The sequence below is a fragment of the Perna viridis genome, chromosome 6, assembly GCF_037379345.1.
Source record: "Perna viridis isolate PV_CMFRI_1.1 ecotype Kerala chromosome 6, ASM3737934v1, whole genome shotgun sequence".
NCBI lineage: Eukaryota > Metazoa > Mollusca > Bivalvia > Mytilida > Mytilidae > Perna > Perna viridis.
The window spans coordinates 26,195,626-26,218,060 of record NC_142450.1 but is presented as its reverse complement, the minus strand read 5'-3'; the positions used below and the strand labels follow the sequence as shown (position 1 = coordinate 26,218,060).

At 32.5% G+C, this 22,435-nt stretch overlaps 1 protein-coding gene across 9 annotated transcripts in view; it reads left to right on the top strand.

The window, feature by feature from the left end:
• LOC148614269 (uncharacterized) overlaps positions 1-21,922 on the top strand; it is a 52,639-nt gene extending 30,717 nt beyond the window's left edge. For 6 of the 9 annotated variants that reach the window (XM_088588281.1, XM_088588283.1, XM_088588278.1 and 3 more), the window contains 9 exons: positions 522-581; positions 1,130-1,245; positions 1,958-2,121; positions 10,413-10,471; positions 12,134-12,173; positions 14,119-14,198; positions 14,726-14,771; positions 17,874-17,941; positions 19,699-21,922. In XM_088588281.1, coding sequence (XP_088444407.1) covers positions 522-581; positions 1,130-1,245; positions 1,958-2,121; positions 10,413-10,471; positions 12,134-12,173; positions 14,119-14,198; positions 14,726-14,771; positions 17,874-17,941; positions 19,699-20,340 — 1,275 coding nt within the window. In that variant the 3' untranslated portion in view covers positions 20,341-21,922. The remainder of the gene's footprint in view (positions 1-521; positions 582-1,129; positions 1,246-1,957; positions 2,122-10,412; positions 10,472-12,133; positions 12,174-14,118; positions 14,199-14,725; positions 14,772-17,873; positions 17,942-19,698) is intronic. The other 3 variants (XM_088588284.1, XM_088588282.1, XM_088588286.1) reach the window with 1 other exon arrangement.
• The last annotated feature ends 513 nt before the right edge of the window (positions 21,923-22,435 follow it).

Here is a 22,435-nt window from a genome sequence, read left to right as displayed (position 1 = left end):
ATGGGTATGGAGTGTTCATATCACAACTCATACGTTATGCCAGAGCTTGCCGAAACTACGCAGACTTTTTGTATCGCGCTAGAACTCTAACAAATAGGCTCCTGGAACAGGGTTATGTTGCTACAATATTGATGTCATCATTACAGAAGTTTTGTGGTCGTCATGAACTCGTGGATCGTTATGGTGTAACCATCAGCACCATGAAAACTAATTTATTGAACGGGTCATAGTTTTCCTCTCCTCGTTTGTCTACCCCGGACTTGCATTTTTATGAGCAACTCGGCGGGTGTTTCTAGAAAAGCAGAGGACGCTTACCCTACCGGTGCACCTGGTCCATAGCTCCCAGTTTTTGGTGGAGTCCGAGTTGCTCATTTGCTTTTGTTACTTTGTATGTATGATTTTAGTTACTTTATGTTCTTCGTTGTGTATTTCTGTTTTCCATGTCTGGTCTTTGTCCCTGGATTACATTCTTTTGATTACCGCTATAACCTTGGTTTCCTTGATTACTCTTATCGTTGTAGAGAGCTATTTTACAGCTGGATAATGACCGCAGAAAAGTGAACCTAGATAAAAAATTTCTTGTAAGAGAAGTATTCATAAGTCTTTGTCTAATCATCCATAATATGTGACTTGTGAAACCTGAAACACTCCCAATAGGCAATAATTCTATGATCGTGATTTACCTGAGAGCTGCTTGATTCCATGCGATATTTGAACGTTTTGTAGTGACATCATGATATCGCAGGAGTTGTTTGGTAACAAAAACTGTTATTGAAGTTTTCTGCTTCCAATGCATCTAATCAATAGGAGGAAAACTCATATGCCTGGAAACAACTTTTCTACCATTTTGCAGAATTATTTTGGGAGGCATATATTAATTGATTTTCATATCTTTGATTTTTCATTTGAACAGTTTTGGATTTCTCTTTAATTTCGCTTCATATCGAGCATATTAAAGGTAAAGCAAATTCAAAATGCAAATCCATTTCAAGACAAAAGAAATAAATAACTAGATACATAGTAAGAACTGAAAAGTAAAGAAAATATTGTATATTTGATTGGTACAGTTATGGAACTATTTGGGACAGTATGTTAGACAAGTAACATATTTCGATTTTGTCATGCTTAGCCCGAAAGACATAAAAGAGAAGCAGCTGATTCAATACCAGGACAATTGAAAGAAGAAGAAGATCTAGGAAAAAAATATTCAAATATCAGAAAGATTGAAGATTTGAAAGTGCCAAGGTAGGTTATATATGTGATCACTGTAAGGTTCTGTAATTCAAAATCACCTAGAATTCCCCAATAGTAGTGGAGTTCATCTAGCAACACTTTTCTGAAACTCTACCAGTCCAAAAAAAAAATAAAATAAAAATAAAACAAAAATAAAAAAAACAAAAAAACAAAAAGATCATCCAGTTAACTTCAGATTTTACATAAATTGCAAATTTTCTCTCTAAAACTTACAGGAAAAGACACCTCTTTATAAAAAAAACAAGGTTTATGATAATCGCGGTCTGTACTTTTCGATGTTCCTTGTAAGAGTAACTCCTCCTGAACCTTTTGATGGATTTTAATAAATCTATCTAAGAAGGATGGGGGTCATGTGTAGATGAGCAAAATTAAGATAACATTGTTGGGTGCTTCCAAAGAGCTGGTGGTACGCATTGGTATTACACATGTAGTGAGCAAAATTCTGTTGTTAATTTCTATATAGAATTAATATTTTTGTCAACTTCTGTTATGTTTTACACTTGTCGTTTACAGTATTTTATTTTTTTCAGAAATCATTATTGATGTAATAGAAAATAGAAAGATGCTATTAAGCATTAAATAAACATGTTGTTCAGTCTTTTAAAAAACAAAAATGGGCAGAGATTCAACATTATTTACTTAAATAAATTGATCAAATTAAAAATATTTGCTTTCAAAAATTCATCTATACCTGTATTTTCAGGAATAGCTGTCTGACTCCGTTTGAAGACGATAAAAATGCGGATGAGTATGAAAATAAAAAAGAAATGTCGATGAACAAAATATATATAAACCAACAGAAAACAGGGGACTATGATATGAATCGTGTAGAAGTTGAAGGAAAAAGGAAAGAATTTGCTGCTAGAGGTATTTTATTTTAGGCCATTATAAAAAAAAATCCTAGATTTTCATCCAATTTTTCTGCAAAAAAAAATGGGCGGGAGATGGCAATTGTTATTTTTTTAAATTTATTTTCCTACAGTATTTTTGAGTTGTTCCGAAAAATAAGGCGTTGTTGTTATCATCGTATATGTGTGTTTGGAAATTGATTTTATCACTACAAACGTATTGAAACACCTCTATTAAAGTATATTTTCTGCTGCTACACCTATAATAGTTTTCATAAATTTGGAACTTTTTTTACAAAGAAATAGCAGCCCAAATCTATAATCAATAGACTGGAAGTTACTGAATAACGAATATCAATTAATATAAATCGAGTCCGGACAATACATGTAATGTTTCTGGAAATTTGAATCTGGATTCTTTTTTTACAACACATTTTGAAAAAAAAAAGATATCGGGGCGGGTGCGAACATTTGGGGTGTTTGGATTAAAGAGCTATGATTTGTTTTGTTTTGGCCTTAAACAACGGGAAAATGTTAAGGTTGTTATTGTTGATGTTACACACATTCGAATTACGTTGACGATATATTGTGTGACCAAAAAATGTTCATTGGGATCCAATTCTATTGTTTGGTTTATCCAAATATTAAAATTTATTTTCCTTTGAAATGTTACAATGATTGAAAAAAAATCCGCTAATTTGAATTTAAAGAAAGAAATTGATTTATAGAAATCTCAGAATTAATAATACTTTTTAGCTGGATTGCACTCATTCAAATATGCTTATTGAATGGTGCATGTCCATTAGGCTGCGGGCAACATATTTCCGTAACAATTAAGATATATAAATCTCGGCCACTTGAAAGTAGATAGTTGGTATGCAACTTAAGTATAGGCTCCCGTATCGTAAGAGGCAATTTGCATGTCTGTCAAATTCCTACTTTCTGTGTACGACCTTTACGGCATTCTTACCACATTTCTGTTTTTGATTCATTATAAAAATACTGTATTTTTTAGCATTGACTATGTTAAAAGCACAATAAAAATAAAGTGTACTTAGTTCTTTTGTTAGGTAACAATCTCCTCTGCAGACTTCATAAACTTTTCCTGATTTAATATGTATTACTCTGATATCTTAATGTATTAGCTCTGCTATACAGGGTGTGAAATTAGCACTATACCCATGAATCTGCAAAGCTGTTGTCCATAGTCTACACTAATTAACATAAAAAGGTTGAGGTTAATTAGTGATTGTGGCAAAGTTTAAAATCATTGAAATATCAATTATACATGTAGAACGTGGGTTTAGATAACACACCCCCACATGCAACCCCCACTAATCAACCAAAATATGATTTTCAGGTACCCTTATACCTCCCATTAACGAATCTTTTGGTCGTTAATAACTAAACTGAAGCATTTTTTGTATTTTTGGCTACTTTTTATACCTCGTTAAGGCAAAAAGTTTTTTTTATTCTACGAACTTAAACTGACATATGTATGTATTATCATGTAGCCCAATGTTTAAGCTTTGCAAAGGTACCAAGTAGCAGTAACACTATAGTCCAAGTCACCTCAGATTGTTTGCGTTTTTTTGCGTTTATTTTTGTAATTACTCGACGGTTCCTTTCAAAAACTTGCCATTTTATTCATGTCGTTCTGTACTACGATTCCCTTACAATTATTTTTCGTTCTTACCTCCGAGATTGAAAAAACTCAAAATTTATTTTTCCTACGAGAATTTTGCATTGAATGTATTGTTTATCCACCATCTTGTTTCTATGGATATTTTGAAATGTTCCCTATTATCTCACAATTGAAGAGGTGAAATAACATGATTTCCCGCCATATTTCTGGTTCCCTGCTAATTTATAACTTTATGTGGTAAGACTCTTATTAAGTACCAGTTGTAACATTTTCATTCGGAACTTCTGGTTTTGTCTTTTACTAAAGGTAAAGAGCAGAAATATGGCGGGAAATCATGGTATTTCAGCTCTTCAATTGTGAGATAATAGGGAACATTTCAAAATATCCATAGAAACAAGATGGCGGATAAACAATACATTCAATGCAAAATTCTCGTAGGAAAAATAAATTTTGAATTTTTTCAATCTCGGAGGTAAGAACGAAAAATAATTGTAAGGGAATCGTAGTACAGAACGACATAAATAAAATGGCAAGTTTTTGAAAAGAACCGTCGAGTAATTACAAAAATAAACGCAAAAAACCGTAAACAATCTGAGGTGAATTGGACAATTGGACTATAAGGGCTTTGCGGTAAAATAAAAAAAATGCATCCCTACCCCGCCGAAATCGACATATTTTTTAATGTCAAAACCATAAGCGTATTAAGTAGCAGTCTACATAAAATTCAGACACAGCCAATGGCAACGCGATTTATGGTGAAAAAAAACCAACAAACAAACAAAAGTTTTTTAGTCTACATATGCTATACTTTCACACAACGACAATCATTCAGATCTACACATTTTAGATAATCAAGCAATCATCTCCCACTAAAATCAATCAAATGAAGACAAATCAGGAACGATTATCCTTGAAAAGTGCAAATTTCATGTACAATTTATATAAATCTCAAAAGAGCAATAATCAAATGAAAAACGAAGACTGGTCATGTGATCAGTAACTGTTTCTGAACAAGAAATAAAAATGAATTCGGTGGGTTTTTGACATACACGAATCACCTTCTGTTTTATTTTTAGAAAGACTGTTACTACATGCTTCCGTAAAAATGGCTTATTAGGTATTTTCGGTTTAGTATTATCACAAATTATGTGATACGGCACAATAATATAGTGTCTTAGCTTCAAAATGAGCCCAAGTAAAAAAATTGACCTTTTCGAACTCAAGTTAGGTGGAGAATTGCAACCCCTTCCCTTGATAAAAATGCCTCAACATGAACTAAAATGTTATAAAATAGCATATAAATAGTGTACAACAGACATGTTTGGTACTATTGTTTTATTTATCGACGTATTGAGTTATTCATAAATAGAGGAATTTTCGAAATTTCATATTTTCTTTTAATTTCACCTGTAACTGGCAATTTCTTTCAAATGGCATACTTCAAACAAGCTTTTATATTATCAAATACAATTATAAAGTGTCTCAGCTTTTTGACGAGCTCAAGTAATAAATGTGCATGGTAAATTTGCATTTTGCAATGGGGTTGGATAAATGTATGCCAGCCATTTATCGAAGTTGCTTCTTTGAAACCTTATATTTATGAAAATAAAAACAAAGTCAATTCGTGTAAAAACTGTGATATTTTAAACAAAAATATACAAGTTAAAAGCATAATCTGTTTTATTCCTAAATTTACCTTTTTTAAACATTTAGTCGTCTTCTGGACAATAAAAAACATAATTTTGCTTGACAATGCAGACACCTATTGCGTACAGTTCGTGTATTCTTGAAACGATCATATTCTTTCACCTTGGGACAGATTTAAGTGGGTAGTGGTACTATTCTTTCGCCCAAATGGCCTGAAATACGTTTAATGGTGTATTGCCTTGGTTCATTAGAAAGTTAAGATGTTACATAAATGTGTTTCAATATACAAAACCTGTTTGAAGTAGGGTTTTTGAAAAAAGATTGCCCATTATAGGTGAAATGGAAGAAATTATGAAAAATGCGAATATTCCCCATTTTAGGAAAAACTCATTATTTTCACCTTAAAACTGAAAATAACTCGCCTGATATAAGAAAATATGTTGAATACATCTATAATTAAAACAACAGTACCCAACACGTCTTTTTTCATTTCGATTATGTGCTGAAAATAAACATTTTGTTTCATGGGTGGGGTGGCAATTTTTCACCTAATTGGACTGGGAAAAGTTTAAATATTTTTACTTGGGCTTGTTACAAGGATTAGACACTATATAATTGAATTTTAATATAGGAAAGCTTATTTGAAGTACAGTATTTGAAAAAGAAATACCAATTATAAGTTAAATGGACGGAAATCTGAAATTCCAAAAATTCCCCTTTTTATGAATAACTCACTATTGTCAATTTGAAACTGAAAAATACGCGCCTGAAATGAACAGGTATATTAAATGCATCTAAAATTAAAACACTAGAACACAACTTGCTTTTTTTACATCGACTGTAAGCTGAAAATTAACATTTGGGTTCATGTTGAGGTACTTGTTCATGGGTATGGGTGGCAACTTTTCATCTTATTACACATGGAAAAGTTCAAATATTTATTACTTGGGCTCGTTACAAATTGAAGACAATATATAATTGTATTTAAATGTACAAAAGCTTGTTCGAAGTACGCCATTTGAAAGAAACTGCCTATTTTAAATGCAACTGCGAACATTTCTATTCTTATGAATAACTCGATATTGTCAGATTGAAACTGAAGAAAAAACGCGCCTGAAATGAGAAGATATGTTGAATACATCGATGATTAAATTTATTTACCTAAAATATCTATTGTACATTGTTAATATGCCAAAAATCAACATTTCAGTTCATGTTTTTATGTGCTGAAAATAAATATTTTGTTTCATGCTTAGGCATTTTCATCATGGGTAAGTTTGGCAATTTTACCCCAAACTTGACTTGGAAATGTTCAAATATTTATTACCTGGGCTCAGTTTGAAGCTAAGACATTATATTGATTTACCGTATCACACAAAAGCTTCACTGGAAAAAGACAATATCGGATGATATAGAAGAAAATTCTGAAAATTCCCATTTTTCTGATTTTATAGTTATTGTCACGCCAAAAGTAAAACTCAGCGCTTACATTGATAAGATATTCAGGTTATATCAATATATTAATTATGAATGCCTAAAATATGAGTTCTACGATGTAAGTTGAGTAATAACTTGAAGAGTCGAAATTATGTGACTTTTGACAGAAGAATCGAAAATCCCATGTTTTTGCATTTTTTGATAAATTCTGACTACGAAATTCGCTAATTTTCATTAAAAAAACCCAGAAGTATAATTTGTGATAATATTAAACAGAAAATATCAAATAAGTCATTGTTTTTTTACTGAAACAGTAATACTCTAGGAGGTTTGACATTGAAAAAATATGTCAAATTCAGAGATTTTTCGGTGGGGTAGCGGTATATTTGTTTCATTTTACTCCAAAACCCTAAGTGTTACCGAAACTTTCTGGATACCATTATAAAGCTACGGCATTGGACTATACGATAGTACCTTAAAGTATTTAGTTTGTTTACAAATGGTATCGCAGAAAGGCTTAGACGCACAAATAATTGAGTCATAAAAATCTTTGCTTTAGTGTGGTCAAAAATATAGGCTTATACAGAATAAGAAACAAAGAAATCACTATGAAGTTGTTGAGGAAATAGGGGGTGGGGTGGGCACAAAGGACCGTCCCAGCCCATGGACTAATGTACCTTTTTGCAGGGGATTGGTCATGTAGGTCTTTTTCACTTTTATAAAAACTGAATGATTGGCTTCAGGGATTGAATTGGACACTCATTTACAGAAGTTATCACATATTGCAGTGAGACCACAAGGTGCACCACACAAAGCAATAGAAAATAGAGTATTCTCCATAGCAATAAACCATATTGAAAGTGACTATGTAAAAGAGATAATCTGTTCTGTAAACTGTTTGTTACAATTTTATTTTGGCAGTTTTACCTATTTTCATGCATATTAAATGAACAATTAAGAGGTAAGACATTGGATTACACATGTCCCTTCTCATCTTTGCAGCGGAGAAAAACTAGTCTCGTATGCCATGTCCTGCCTCAACTTTGCAGGGAGTTGTTTGTGATTTGACATTTTTTGTAATGTACTTTTTCCAATCATGTGATAACAATCATTAGAATATCAAATCATTTTTTTGGACACTTAGACAAATAATAATTGTTTGTCTTTAGTGCTGTCTACAGATATTTTGTCAAATTATTCACTCAATATGTGTTATTCATATTCTTTGTTTTTTTAATAAAATCAAGATTGAATCATGACTGAGAAAAGATATGTAGTTTAATCAGAGGATTCATAGTAAGTGTAAGATGAATATTGTAAAACATTAACTCAAATTATTTTATTTTAGCTTGATAATAAATGAGCCGAGGCAATTTGATATTTTGCAATATTTGAACACTTATAACTTCAACACTTTTTACAAAAGAACAACATAAGACAAGTTACAACATTGCTTTCAATCAATCAGATTTTACCACTGTGCATCACCATAACAAAAATCTATCGCAACGCCAATTTTCATATCACATTGCCCCGTGATGTGATATCGCAAAATATCTGACCGTCTAAGAAGTAGGTAAAACAATAATTTCATAGAGAAGTACAATTAGCTTCCTCAAATTATTATGTTTTGTAACAACAATATTTTAGATTGGAGCGATTCAGGCAGAAACCTACCGCTATGAGAACAATAGAAATCGCGCTCTCGTTTAGTTGAGGCGGAAAAGTTAATCCTGTTGTTTATTGCCGTTGTTGATGACTTTAAAATTTACTTTAAGACAAAAAATTTATTATTTTCAATTTAAAATAGGAATATCATTATTAAACATTAAATTATCAAAAAAAAAAAACTGTATCAAATGATAATAAGACAAAGCCACGACCTTTAATAAAAATTTTTTTGAGTGGAGATACGTTCAATCACAAATGGATTATACCTAGTGTTTGGTCACAAAAATCAGGAAAAAATAGACAAGTCCGTTAAATTTGTATCTTTGGATTTTTTCAAGCTGTAATAAAAATAAGAAAAAAAAACGTTTAAGTGAATCGGGACCTCGAATGCTTATCGATGTACACATGACATACATTTACTGTAGTTTACCTGTATGATCACGTCAATAAGCTTGTCAACAATCAATTTCAAGGTTACATGTACTTGTATATCGGCAAAGTGATTATAGACCGGAAGTGCTTTATCAAAATTACTACAAATATACATCTATTTTCTCGAATATTATTTGAGTAATTAATATTATTTTCAAATGATATCAATTCTTGCTTTTAAGGTGTCCGTGGTAGTGTAAACCATGGCTTTTATTTGAAACGTCTCCGTTCGCAGATGTTTTTTCTCCGTCAAAAAATGCAAATTATGCTATCATCTGTTTTATCATGATTCTTTTCAAATCTGTTGAATTGCCTGAAATAACACTTGGTCTGTGAGAGAGTAATCAAGGGAACCAAGGTTTTAGCGGTAATCAAAAGAATGCAATCCAGGGACAAAGACCAGACATGGAAAACAGACATACACAACAAAGAACATAAAGTAACTAAAATCATACATACAAAGTAACAACAGCAAATGAGCAACTCGGACTCCACTAAAAACTAGGAGCATGGACCAAGTGCACCGGTAGGGTAAGCGTCCTCTGCTTTTCTAAAAACTATGGATTGGAGCTTGGAGTTGATGTCAGAATATAATATTTTAATTTAATGAATGAATGGTTAAAACAATCACAGTATTTGGAACTCCTTTTTTATTTTAAAAATGCCCACACCTCACTTATATAAAATGGTGCCTTACCAAACCTTGTGACAAATTCAAAACTAGCTTTCTGGGTGTCTTATGTTCGCAATAAAACATATAGTGTCTTGGCATAAAATTTGCATAGAATTTTTCCCAAATTCGTAACTTATCATCTTATGAGAACCCTTCTTTAGTTACTATCATATCCTACTCAAATTGTAATACACGGTTGCTGTACGAACAGTGAAATTAAGAATAAAGCTATAGGACAATACATGACTTATTGTACGTTCTACATCACCACCTTTGACCCTTTTTGTTTACATTCACATGTATACTTAATAATGTACGTTTGTTTTGTCTTCAAGTAAAATTGTATGTTTTAAATGGACTACTTCTAAATGCGACACCGAATGAAAATAATTTTTACTTTTTAGGAAAAAAGAAACACTTACCATAACATAAATGTACATGATCCAATTTTAAACCAAGAAATATCATCAGTGCACCAAAGTTTACCACCAGATTATGATTTTATTCAAAATTGTTCATCTCAAAAAATCCTCGTTTTCCATATCTGTCGAGCAAACGGTACGATCCACACTAGCTGTTTCCTATTTACAATGCATGTAGAAAGCACTTTTTACAAGTCATGTGTTATCAACATCGAATGTCTTTCATATTCGTACATTTTCCGTATCAGAACCAACAACGGCTTATCGCAGCCATTTTCTCTCACGACAAACGAAAATCACAATGAAATGGGGGATAATTTGACCCGGGTAGGTTTCTGCATGAATTGTTTAATCAAAACTATATTCATGTTATTTTTTTGCAGCGGATGGTGTGGAGACAGATTCACTGGATTACTCGAATTTTGAGGCAGAAGATTTTATCGTAAGGCAATCTTATTTATGTAACTATAAGAATTTGTTTATGTGAAGAAAGGGATTTCAAGAATGTTGGGTGTATGGCTGTTATATACAATTTGCAATATAATTTACTACAAGCCTTTATTAATCTTAAATATGTTTTAGTTTTGTGTCAATCAAACTGAAAATCTAAAAAAAAAACAAACTAAAAATATTTGATCCGAGTCATGACTGGTAGTTCCTGGCTGTTAAGTAAATTTTTTGTATAGATTACAAAAAAGAAAAACAAATACTGTGAAAGTATAAATGTTAATGAGGTATATTCAAACACACCTGGCCGAATACCTTGTTAGATATTGCCATCACGTGGTGTCCGTCGTCGTCTGTCTTCGTCTGTTGTTGAGCGTCATTTCAAAACTCCTCTCATCTGAAACTACTTGACCTTTTAGAACTAAACCTGGTGTGAACGTTCCTTAGGGTATTGCGCATAGGACTGATGGGATATTATCGATGTGCCGAAAAATATTGTCACAGTAACTATGAAAATAATAAAAGGGTCAGACAGTTTTCCCATGTAACTCAAAACCGTTAGGTTCATCAAAATCGTGACAAAAAATACTTGTTCCAAATCAAGATTTATTTGTAGTCAAATTTCCGTTATATTTCGTTCAGCCTTGGCCGAGCAATTGTTTTTATCCAAGAAAAACATGGTTTCTTTAACAAAAAATAGCAGTCTCTTTGAAGCCCCTAGTTTCTTCATTTTTTCTCACCAGACACTGCCAACCAGATTGGAACTAAACTTGGTATGACATTGCTTTATGTTAGAGTATCCTGTTCAGACCTAATGTGGGAATTGTTTTATTTATTCTTTTTTTGTATTCGTCGACATAGAAGGCAAATTGTTACATTTTATATGGATTGATATGTTGGGAATTTTCCCTGTGTTGCGAGGTATTATAAAACTGGTACATAAAACTGGTACATTCACCTTAGATCAGATCATTTATCTGAAATTCACGACAAATGGGTGTCAATAAACTCTTTATTTAAACATTAAAAAAAACTAATATTGCAATTGCTTTTCTGTAAAACATTTTCCCAACAATAATCACCCCTCGTAATAACTTTCACGCATAAATCCCGTCTTAAAATAAGATGTATTAGAAGTTATTTTACATTAAATCAAATGACATTAGTTAATTAAATTACACACGTCTCTATGATTTTGCAGGGTGACAAAAATAATTAATCGTGTAATAATAATGATCTACCTTGAAATGCATATTTTTTCTTTACTTAAATAAATTCTTGCAAATGTAAAGCAAAGTGGAGACTGATCGGTGTCTTTTATTTGATGATAGCTAAAACACAATTGAGTTCTAAAACTAAAGATGTATTATCCAAAGTAGAATGAATGTTTTAAGATACGTTTTGGAGTAAGTCTTTTTTTTAATTCAACTAGCACCTGGTGAAGTTTGAAGAGAATTATCATTTCGGTTCTTTTACTATTTTTGATAACACAAGGTTCGAAGTAAGGCTACTTGGAGGTATGAATTACGGAAATCAACATTGAAATTAGATATTATAAACACCGATTTAGAATTGTTGCATATACCTGTATAGTTCCATTGTTTTCAATTCGCTAATCAACAAGAGAAATATTAACAAAATGCACGAATCGTTGCAGATAGAGAAATTCAATGAGAAAGTAGGAGCGGACGCACAAGGTAGATACAGATATAATGTTTATATATATCTATATCGTCGAGTCATGACGATGCATCACAAACAAACAGAAATATATGTCTAAAGGATTGTACAACGATACCGATAAAGATGTTAATTCACTATAATAAAATATATAATGAGCAAAATTTTCAGTCAACAAATGACCTTCTTTAGTGCCTTAAATAAACTGAGTGTGTATGAAAGTAAATGGTCTGTGAACACAACTCATTACCTAAACAGGTAAATACCTGTGACGAATAAAATTTTATTGACAGTTAACAAAGATATTGAACATTGTGTTATGGATACATGTTGTGTTTTGATCTTGAATACTGAAATATAAAACTAAAGATATTTAGAAACACCTGCTTGTGAGGGCGAGAGTCGCTCCTGTGGTGACAAAAGGTGCACATGTTGCAACCAAATGCACCACTCGTCATCATTCACCAGCACAGTCACAGGGAAACGCTACAAAATATTTTGTAACATGCACTGCAAGATTGCTAATGTAATGTATTTGCTCCACTGTCCCATCTGTGGCCTTCAATATGTTGATAAATCTAAACAGCCTTTTGGCAAGCGCTTGATCGGACACAGGAGCGACCTAACAAAAAAGCCTTTACTCCCAGTGAGTCAACACTTCCAAACCACTGCCTTGATGATTTCAACAAAATGAAAATCTTCATCGTGAAACAAAACAAGGTCTGGAGCGATCTACAGAGAGTGAAGCAGAAGGGATTTTGGACAAAGAACTCCGTGATTTACACCCACACGGAATTAACAAATAACATTAAGTTCTTCCTATTTTGTAGTTTTTTATTACAGTGTTTGTAACTAGTTTTAGTTTTATAGTTCAAGATCAACATTCAACATGTGTCTATCACACAAAGTTCAAGATCTTCATTTTATTTCCTAGTATTGTTGAATACGTTTCTTACCGACGTATGTATAAATTCTTATTCAAAAGTATAATGTTTGTTGGGGTTTAACGTCCGAGCAGCAATATTTCAGCTATATTCAGACGATGAACATGAAATGGATGATAAAATGAACATGAAATGAAAAAAAAGGATGGGACACAAGGACAATAGGGTCGACAAATTTTGATTGCCACTGGAAAAAGGGGGGATGGGTAAGGTCGGGCAATTTAGCCTCCTGTAGCGGAGCGCAAAGGTTCCTACTCCTATCGAATACCACAGCAGGGTTCTTTAACGTGCGAGGAACATGGCATCTTTCCCAACACGGTGCACCACTATGGTTTGCGGTCAGGTTTTCCGTATTATAGCCTGACAACCCCAGCATGTAACACGCCAGGGGTACCCCATTCCACCACCTGGGGCACACATCCCAGTTGCTCTGTGGGCAGAGCGTCTAGCCCCCGGCGAGGTTTCTGAGCACTATTTAGTCGCCTTATACGACAAGCTTAGCGCTGCTGCAGGCCTATTCTTTTAACACCCGGACCTGCACGGGGCTCAAAAGTATAAAGTAAACGTATTATCATTCAACAATTTAGTTTGATTATTGACTTATTTATATATTTGTTAAATTAATGCAATGAAAATATTAGACAGTAGTGATACACAAAAATAAATTTACACGAAAAGCAGTATTTTACAGACATTTGTTATGACATTCGACACAAACAAAAAAAAAACAAAAAACAAAAAAAACATGAGCATATTGTAGGGGACTTGTTGATTCTAATTTTCATTTTTATGTATATATTTCATTGGACATATTTACCGAGGTATTACTTTTTGGGAGTTATGCTTTCCAAAATAACTGTTATTACAGTTTTTATCAGTGATGCGTTTTTTGACATAATTTCATCACTATTAATATTTTACAATGTGTTTAAGACAATGATGATCCAGTTGATTTCTTATAGTTTTTTTGTATTGCGTTTTATTTTGTTCCCGACACATAATTGTCTTTATGTTTTAGATTATTCAAATATGTGGTCGGAAAAACAGATACAAGATTACTTGAGAGATCTGGTGGATATTTTAACCCAGGATGTCATGGTAAAGTACAAAAATTGAATGTCTCGTCTTTGTTTTAAGTCTTTGAATTATTTAGCAATTATTATTGCTCGTATCTTATTCAAAACAAATTAGATCGATAAAACTAATAATAATTATAACCTGGGACAAAATATTCTTTAATCATAATTAATTCATAAATCTATATGTATAGCTCTGATACACAGTCATTGCACATAATACTGCATACATTGTGAAATTGCTAGGACATAAACATTTATGAAACAATATTATATTTTTTTTTTCATATAAAAACCAAAACGAATGATTTTAGCCTTGCTCAAATGAAAAACAACTACGTATCAATTGAACTTAATGACAGGACAAAGTAAATGCCTTCATTCCATTACATTGCATGTCATACACAGAACATCACAATTATTGGATATTACACATTTTATTTTTCAATGCAGTCTAAGTTAAACCTATCTTGAGAGAAAATACTTAATTAATGATTGATGATTGTGCAAAATGTTTTTTTCAAGCTTTGTTTTTTACTTATCAAATAGGTTGACAGAAACATCAATCAGATTGGCCTCATTCAAAGTTCTATTGGTTTGTATATTTAATCTTTCAGGCAACATATTTCTTTAAAATACTTGTTTGTCTCCTGCTTCTTATATTAGCAGTACACTAATAGCAAATCAATTGTACATGTTAAAAAATCGATATACCGGATAGGCCTTAATAAGGTTGGTGGTAAATTTTTGCTCATTTCGACCCAGTTTTTAACACTAATCTATCATTACGATGTTCATGTTCGTATAATTGTCTATTTGACTTCCAGTAGTGTTCAGAAGGTAAAATTTTTAAATAAAGTAATACACACAAGCAAAGATTTTTCACGTGAAATTCATTTTAATCGAGCTGAAATGAATGTAATTTTCTTGTGAAAATCACTTAACATGAATTGCATGTAACAATTCACATGAATTTCTCATGAATGCTCATCTCGCCCGAATATCACATGAACTCTGTCACAAAGTTTATTTACTCAGTTCGAGTAAAATCATGTGAAATTCGTGTGTCATGCTACATTGCATTATGTCAACCGATCAAAGTCGGAAATCTTGTTACCACGTTTATCTTAGCAATTGTTTTCTCTGCTTGCGAGTTGTTTCTGTCTCTTTTTTATCCTTTAAAATAAATTACGATACTGTGACTTTGAATGTTAAAAGATTATCCTCCAATTATATTTTATAATTTTTTTTACCACAGATCAAAGGATAAAAAATAAGCATGACTCATCTATAAAGCTTATGATGCCATCTGCCTTTTTTCCTTTGATGTATCCGATTTGTTGTTGTGTTTTATCAAATAATTTCCCTTTGCTTCTGTATTCGGTATTGCTACATGTACATCTTCATACGTCACATTTGCATTCATTTACTGTATCTTTATATATAACAAGAAGATAGATGTTTCATTTTTTGTGTTGACTTTACGACAAACGTGATGACTTTTCATTCAGAATCCTTTCATCTGTGGCAACATCCCTTCGGCTCCTGCGTATGGAGTGTTCATATCACAACTCATACGTTATGCCAGAGCTTGCCGAAACTACGCAGACTTTTTGTATTGCACAAGAACTCTAACAAATAGGCTTCTGGAACAGGGTTATGTTGCTACAAGATTGAAGTCATCACTACAGAAGTTTTATGGTCGTCATCATGAACTCGTGGATCGTTATGGTGTATTCATCAGCACCATGAAAACTGATTTATTCAACGGGTCATAGTTTTCCTTTCCTCGTTTGTCTACCCCGGACTTGACTTTTTATGAGCAACTCGGCGGGTGTTTCTAGAAAAGCAGAGGACGCTTACCCTACCGGTGCACCTGGTCCATGCTCCCAGTTTTTAGTGGAGTCCGAGTTGCTCATTTACTTTTGTTACTTTGTATGTATGATTTTAGTTACTTTATGTTCTTTGTTATGTATGTCTGTTTTCCATGTCTGGTCTTTGTTCCTGGATTACATTCTTTTGATTACCGCTATAACCTTGGTTCCCTTGATTACTCTTTCAGAAGAATGAATTTTTATTCTTATTCAGTAATAATCTTTCATATAATAATGGTCATGGGCATGATCAGCTATTGAAACAAAGTGAGACAAAGCCTTAACCTTATTTTTACTATTTCATGCTGATTGCATCGATCTGCTATCGTGAAAAAGCTTATCACCCGACAAACACTATGTTTAATCATTGATATATCCACAAGTACATCAATGAATGCCATTGCTACATCAGTTTTCAAAGACCCCGATGTAGCAAAAACATTGTCAACTATACATGACGAATATGTTTTCATACCAGCAGACAAAGTCCAAAATACATTGTTTTTGTCTGAAAACATTTTACATCCAATGTATATTAACGTGGTAGACGTAGAAAATAATAGCAGTGATTAGACCTATACTGCTACCACATTCTCCAAAGAAGAAATTGTGGAAAACCATAAATCTGTGCTATCCTGTTTTGGTCTGTCTACCAAGGACGATGATTTTGATTTACTATCTATGTGCTTGATTGCTGAACTCCACAAGAATCCATACAAGCAACGTTACATAGCTAGATCTGCAAAATGTTCCACCAAACCTCTTTCAAAACTTTTAACTTCTATACTCACAACGGTCAAAGAAGGTCTGCAGTCCTACCACAACACTTGTTACTCCCGTAGTGGTATCAATTCAATGTGGATCATGAAAAATTCGAAAGATCTTTTGGAGACAATCAGTTCAAGATTATTATCTGAATATAATAGCATTAAAACCTATGATTTTTCAACACTGTATACATCTATTCCTCATACTCAGTTAAAATCCCGATTTAAAACATTGTACATCGTTGTTTTGCCAAAAAAGATGGTACACCCAGATACAAATATATAGTTCTTGGTAGAGATTCCTCATACTTTGTAAGAAATAATTCCGAAACATATTTGTCCAGTGTGGTGGACGTATTTTTCAACTAACGGTTGTATCCATCTGCCCCATGAAAATGATTTGTTCAACGTGTCATAGTTTTCCTTTCCTCTTTCGTCTACCACGGACTTGACTTTTTATGAGCAGCAACTCGGCTGGTGTTACTAGAAAAGCAGAGGACTCATACCCTACCGGTGCACCTTTTATGAGCAACTAGGCAATTGCTTCTAGAAAAGTAGAGGACGCTCACCCTATCGGTGCTCCTGGTCCATGCTCCCTGTTTTCGTGGAGTCCGAGTTGCTTTTGTTACTTTGTATGTATTGTTTTAGTTACTTTGTTTGTATTGTTTTAGTTACTTTATGTTCTTTGTTGTGTATGTCTGTTTTCCATGTCTGGTCTTTGTCCCTGGATTACATTCTTTTGATTACCCCTATAACCTTGGTTCCCTTGATAACTCTTCCATAATGATACATTTCTCCGCTTCATGCACACCTTTCTTATCTGTTTAAAACCTAATTTTGAAATTGTTACATAATAAGGACTCCTGTCAGAAGAGGACGAGAAACAATGTTACACTGTCTATTGTGTAATACCCGGCTTGCTCATTTACTTATTGATCTAATTATTTTCTTTAATTTAGTTTATCCGTCATTATCACTCCTATGTTTTAGATGTTGTAGATTTGAATTTTCGACACGCGTATTTAAATAAAATACAAGTATTTTTTTTTATTTCAGAATTTAGCACCCAAAAATGTATACATGTAAATTCACTCAACGAATGGATAGTGAACATAGAAAATAAAGTAAGAATATCACCAATATTCAGTATCGCCAAATCAAAAAGGCATTCCTTTTTAATATAATCATACTTACTTAAGCTTGATTTTTTAACTTTGAGAATGTTTCGATGGAAGATTTTTTGTCGTTCTTGTAAAGATTAATATTGTTGCTTATTTAAGTAAACATCATGTTGATTTTTTGTTCTGAACTGTATTACATTTCAAACCAATAGACAGAGATATTCATATCTATTTAGTGAAAAGGCAACATAAGATTCCCACCAGGCTTACATGTTTTTGAAGAATTCATGATACAAGGTGTGGAACATTCAAAATGTGTTACATATTTATAAGTATTTTGGATTCTAACTGAGTACTGTTTGCAACAATAATAATATCGACAATCTTAACTGAAAAGTAACTACTGTTTTTTTTTTTTCATATATGCTTGTACATTAATTTGTACGGGTATATATTTATAAATTTAAACCAGAAAAGTTGGTCTCTTTTTTTCGAAAGTCTTTATTTAAAACATACTATCGATATTTTACTTTCTTAGATATTAAAGGTATATTCTATATATTCTTTATTTTGCCGTCTGTTTTATTATGCTTGATAACAATTAGTATTTCAAATCTTATTCGTAACAATATCTAAATTTGTGTACTACTAAAATGAAAACAAAAACAAAATTATTCAACTCGGTAAATCGGATTACAAATAATGTAAATGGTATTAAAATTGCAACGAATATATCAAATAATCAAGGGAACCAAGATTCTAACGGAAATCAAAAGAATGCAATCCAGGGACAACGACCAGACATAGAACACACAACAAAGAACATCAAATGAACCAAATATAACGTACAAATCAACAGAAGTAAATAAGCAACTCTACCCTACTAAAAATGGGAGCATGGACCAGGTGTACCGAAAGGGTTAGTGTCCTCTGCTGTAAGTTCATTTTTTGGTGTTCAGATTAAATATGGGTTGATCTGTCAAAATGTTTTATACATCCATAATTATACCAATGAAAATGCAAACTAACAGTTGATGCCCACTGACTGTTATATGCAGAACCCGTCTGTGCATGTATGCGGTAACACATGTCACGTAACTTTGCGAACAAAATCTTTCGAATATCATGTCAATAAACAAATTGTGATGCTTTAGAAAATTCAGGATTCCTAAACTTTAACACCATGACAAATATTTAAAAATTGCTTTTTGTTAGAAACATTAATGTCATTAAAAAAAAGATAAATCGTCCTTTCGTTAATCTCATTTAATGAACTTATTATGAAAAAAAGCAAACTGGAACAATTAAGGTTCTCAATTTAACCATGAAAATACTTGACATATAATACCCACAATAAATGATTATTAAGGACACTGTCATTCAGTTTCTCCAGCACAGCATCATTGCAGAGAATAAAACTTCGACAATGATGCAAATAAAATTATTGTGTAATCAGTAAAAAGAACAAGCTGAAAGCAAAAATATGTTAAAAACAATCGAAGTGCAATACAAAATATTTCGTTTTGGAGACGAAAATTTATTTGCGGATTGTTGACCAATAGACTTTAATCACGTGACTGTACCAAATTTACAAAATTATCGAAACTGCCAAAGAGACTCAACGAACCAGAAAGCCGATTACACATTACTATAACTATGTTTATAATAGTAACATAGCAGCAAAATTCATCTTATTTTGAACTTGAAGCAACGTTAGCAAAGGAAACAAACTGTGTGGTAATCCTTACTTTCAATTTCAGATATCTCTCTTAGAAGCATTAAGTAACTTTCCATATGATGAAAACGTATTACGTGAAAAGAAAGTTTCCGATACACATGCTGAAAAAAAGATGTATAAAGAAATGACAAAACAAAAACCATCTAAATTTAAGCATGTGTCTAAACCTTTGGAAAACGCAAAAGTTTTAGCTCTAAGAGTTTTATTCGACATAGATCTCGTAAACGAAATATTAGTGGCGATGAACAAATGTCCGTCAGTAACTTGGGCTCCAAATTTCGATGCTCTTTTACCGGAAGAAAGGTTGCTTCAACAAAAAGCAAGACATCTTGGCCATTATTTTGACAGATTGCATTCATTTCTGCTTGGACACAATAAAAGCCGTAGGGTTTGGGACAGTGAAAACTTTGTTTGGCCAGGACCTCTTGTGGCTGCTGGATTTAGTTACGACGGGGAAGGTGACAAAGTCGTTTGCAAACATTGTAATTGTAGAAGTGACACAACACAATGGGAAGATAATGACGAAGCGTACGCCATTCAAAAACACAGAGAGGGATGTAATGGTAATTGTCCTTTCCTTCAGACATATAGTGGCTTTCCAGGGGAACAAGTGGAAGAACATGACATGAAAGACCATCAGAGGAAAGAAGGACATGAAATTTAAAAAATGTGTTATTTGTGAATTGTACTTTTGTGAATTTGAATGATATATCTTTTTTGTATTACAACTAGTGACACCTCCCTCCCCAATTTGATAAATAAGTTTTTTTTACCATACATTTACAAACAATGTTAAACTTGTCTCTTCTTGGAGATGATTTTAGACATAAAAAGGTAGTCATTGCAATTTTGCAGAAGTAGTGATGCACACATTCATTCATTAAAACAATATGCAAGTTAGGGTGTTTGTTGACCAATTGAACTTGTAGAGACGGTAGCTTTTGTAATAAAAACAAGATCAGAACACTCTGAAAATGTTATTTATTGCAACTTATGCTAAGAAACAAAACAGAAATTAAAATTAAAAGTAAAATACTAAATAAGTTACATAGCCACCGAGCATAAACACATTATAAATTCAATCACACTTTCGGCATAGAAAAATGTTTCAAAGGCACAGAAAAAAACGGTGGTTTTTTTTATAAATAGTAATTAAAACAACTAAGACAAACCGGAACAAAAATGAAAAAAAAATGTACATAAGACAAAAAAATGGCTAAAACTTAAATTATGTGTGTCATTAAAAATATAACTGAGTAAAAGTATTTTCGACTCGGAATATTTCAACGGTTTTAGTTAATCCACTTCTAAATTCTGTTTTACAAATTACAATCTGATTAAAACGTTATTAACATTATTATATTTCGACACAAACGGTCTTTTTAACTTTGTAATTTGTCTAATGATGTAAGCATTTGTAAGTATTTTGAAAAGGAGCTTGGATCAGGTATTGTGCCAGAATTATGTATTTGTAATTAAAGTATTATATGCTGCATTGGTTATTATTTGCGGTATACAGGGACAAAGCAATGCCAGAAAACACCAGGAAAAGTAAGTAGGCACAAACAAGTTATCATTCACTGGCCTATCCTCATAAGTCATCAGAGTTGTGATGAAGATCACAACGCTCTAGTATCCACCATAAAAGGACAAGGTACAATAAGGGCCGTTTTTGTCCCTCTTCAAATAACTTCATATATTCCATATTAAAAGGCAAGGTATAGCAGCCCTCCAAAATGACAATTGTTTCTTGTTTATGAAAATCGTTGGTTGCCTAGTAACGGATTTGAATGTATACCATGACACTTGGAGAAAAATCCTTCTTAATTTCAGATATTGGCCAATATCAATGGATTACGTCTTGCTATGAGAATATATGGCAACTACCTTAATGTGGAGTGATTAAATGGATTTTGTAAATGACATTTAAAACAGAGAATTAACTTTTCCCCCCGAAAACCCATTTGTTTTGCATAGCAACCATTCATTCACATGGTAACCAACTATCATTTCTTTCATGTTGCCTATATATTGTTATTGCGTGTTAAACAATGTATTTTTATTACATCAGTCTTACTAAAATAATATAAACTCTAATTTGTACTGTAAAAAAAAACTATTCCTAGGAACAAAGTGTTTCATGGTTACCCATAAGATTACACAGCAACCATTAATTATCATAGCAACAAACCATTATTGTGATATATTTTCGCATATTCTAAAATGAATAAAGCTTTATGATATATTTTTATTTTAACTATCATTTCTTTCATGTTGCCTATATATTGTTATTGCGTGTTAAACAATGTATTTTTATTACATTTTATTACATTTTATTAAAATTGTTAACATGCTAAAAACTACCTGAATATGGATTTCATGAAATATTAATCAATTCTGGCGGTGAAAATCATTAATCAGTTAATATTTTAGTCACTTACCAATCAGACGTATATGTTGACATCGCTTCGGAAAAGTGCCATACCGTCACCGATTACGTTCCGATATTATTATAATGGTAAACAAAGTCCATTTTTCAGCTCCAGTTTTTTTTCAATTTTTGAGGGTCTCCGCCAATGTGACCCACGATGATGTCTTTTGAAAATGATTCTGCGTTACGAAAAGTGTCCAATGTAATTTGTTTTCTGTGGGTCACGTTGGCGGAGGCATTTTAAAAAAAAAGAAGTTTGTGACGAAAATCGCTTTTTTTATCCTCATTTTCCGTTTCTATGGTGTTTTGACGTCTTAAAAGATGGACT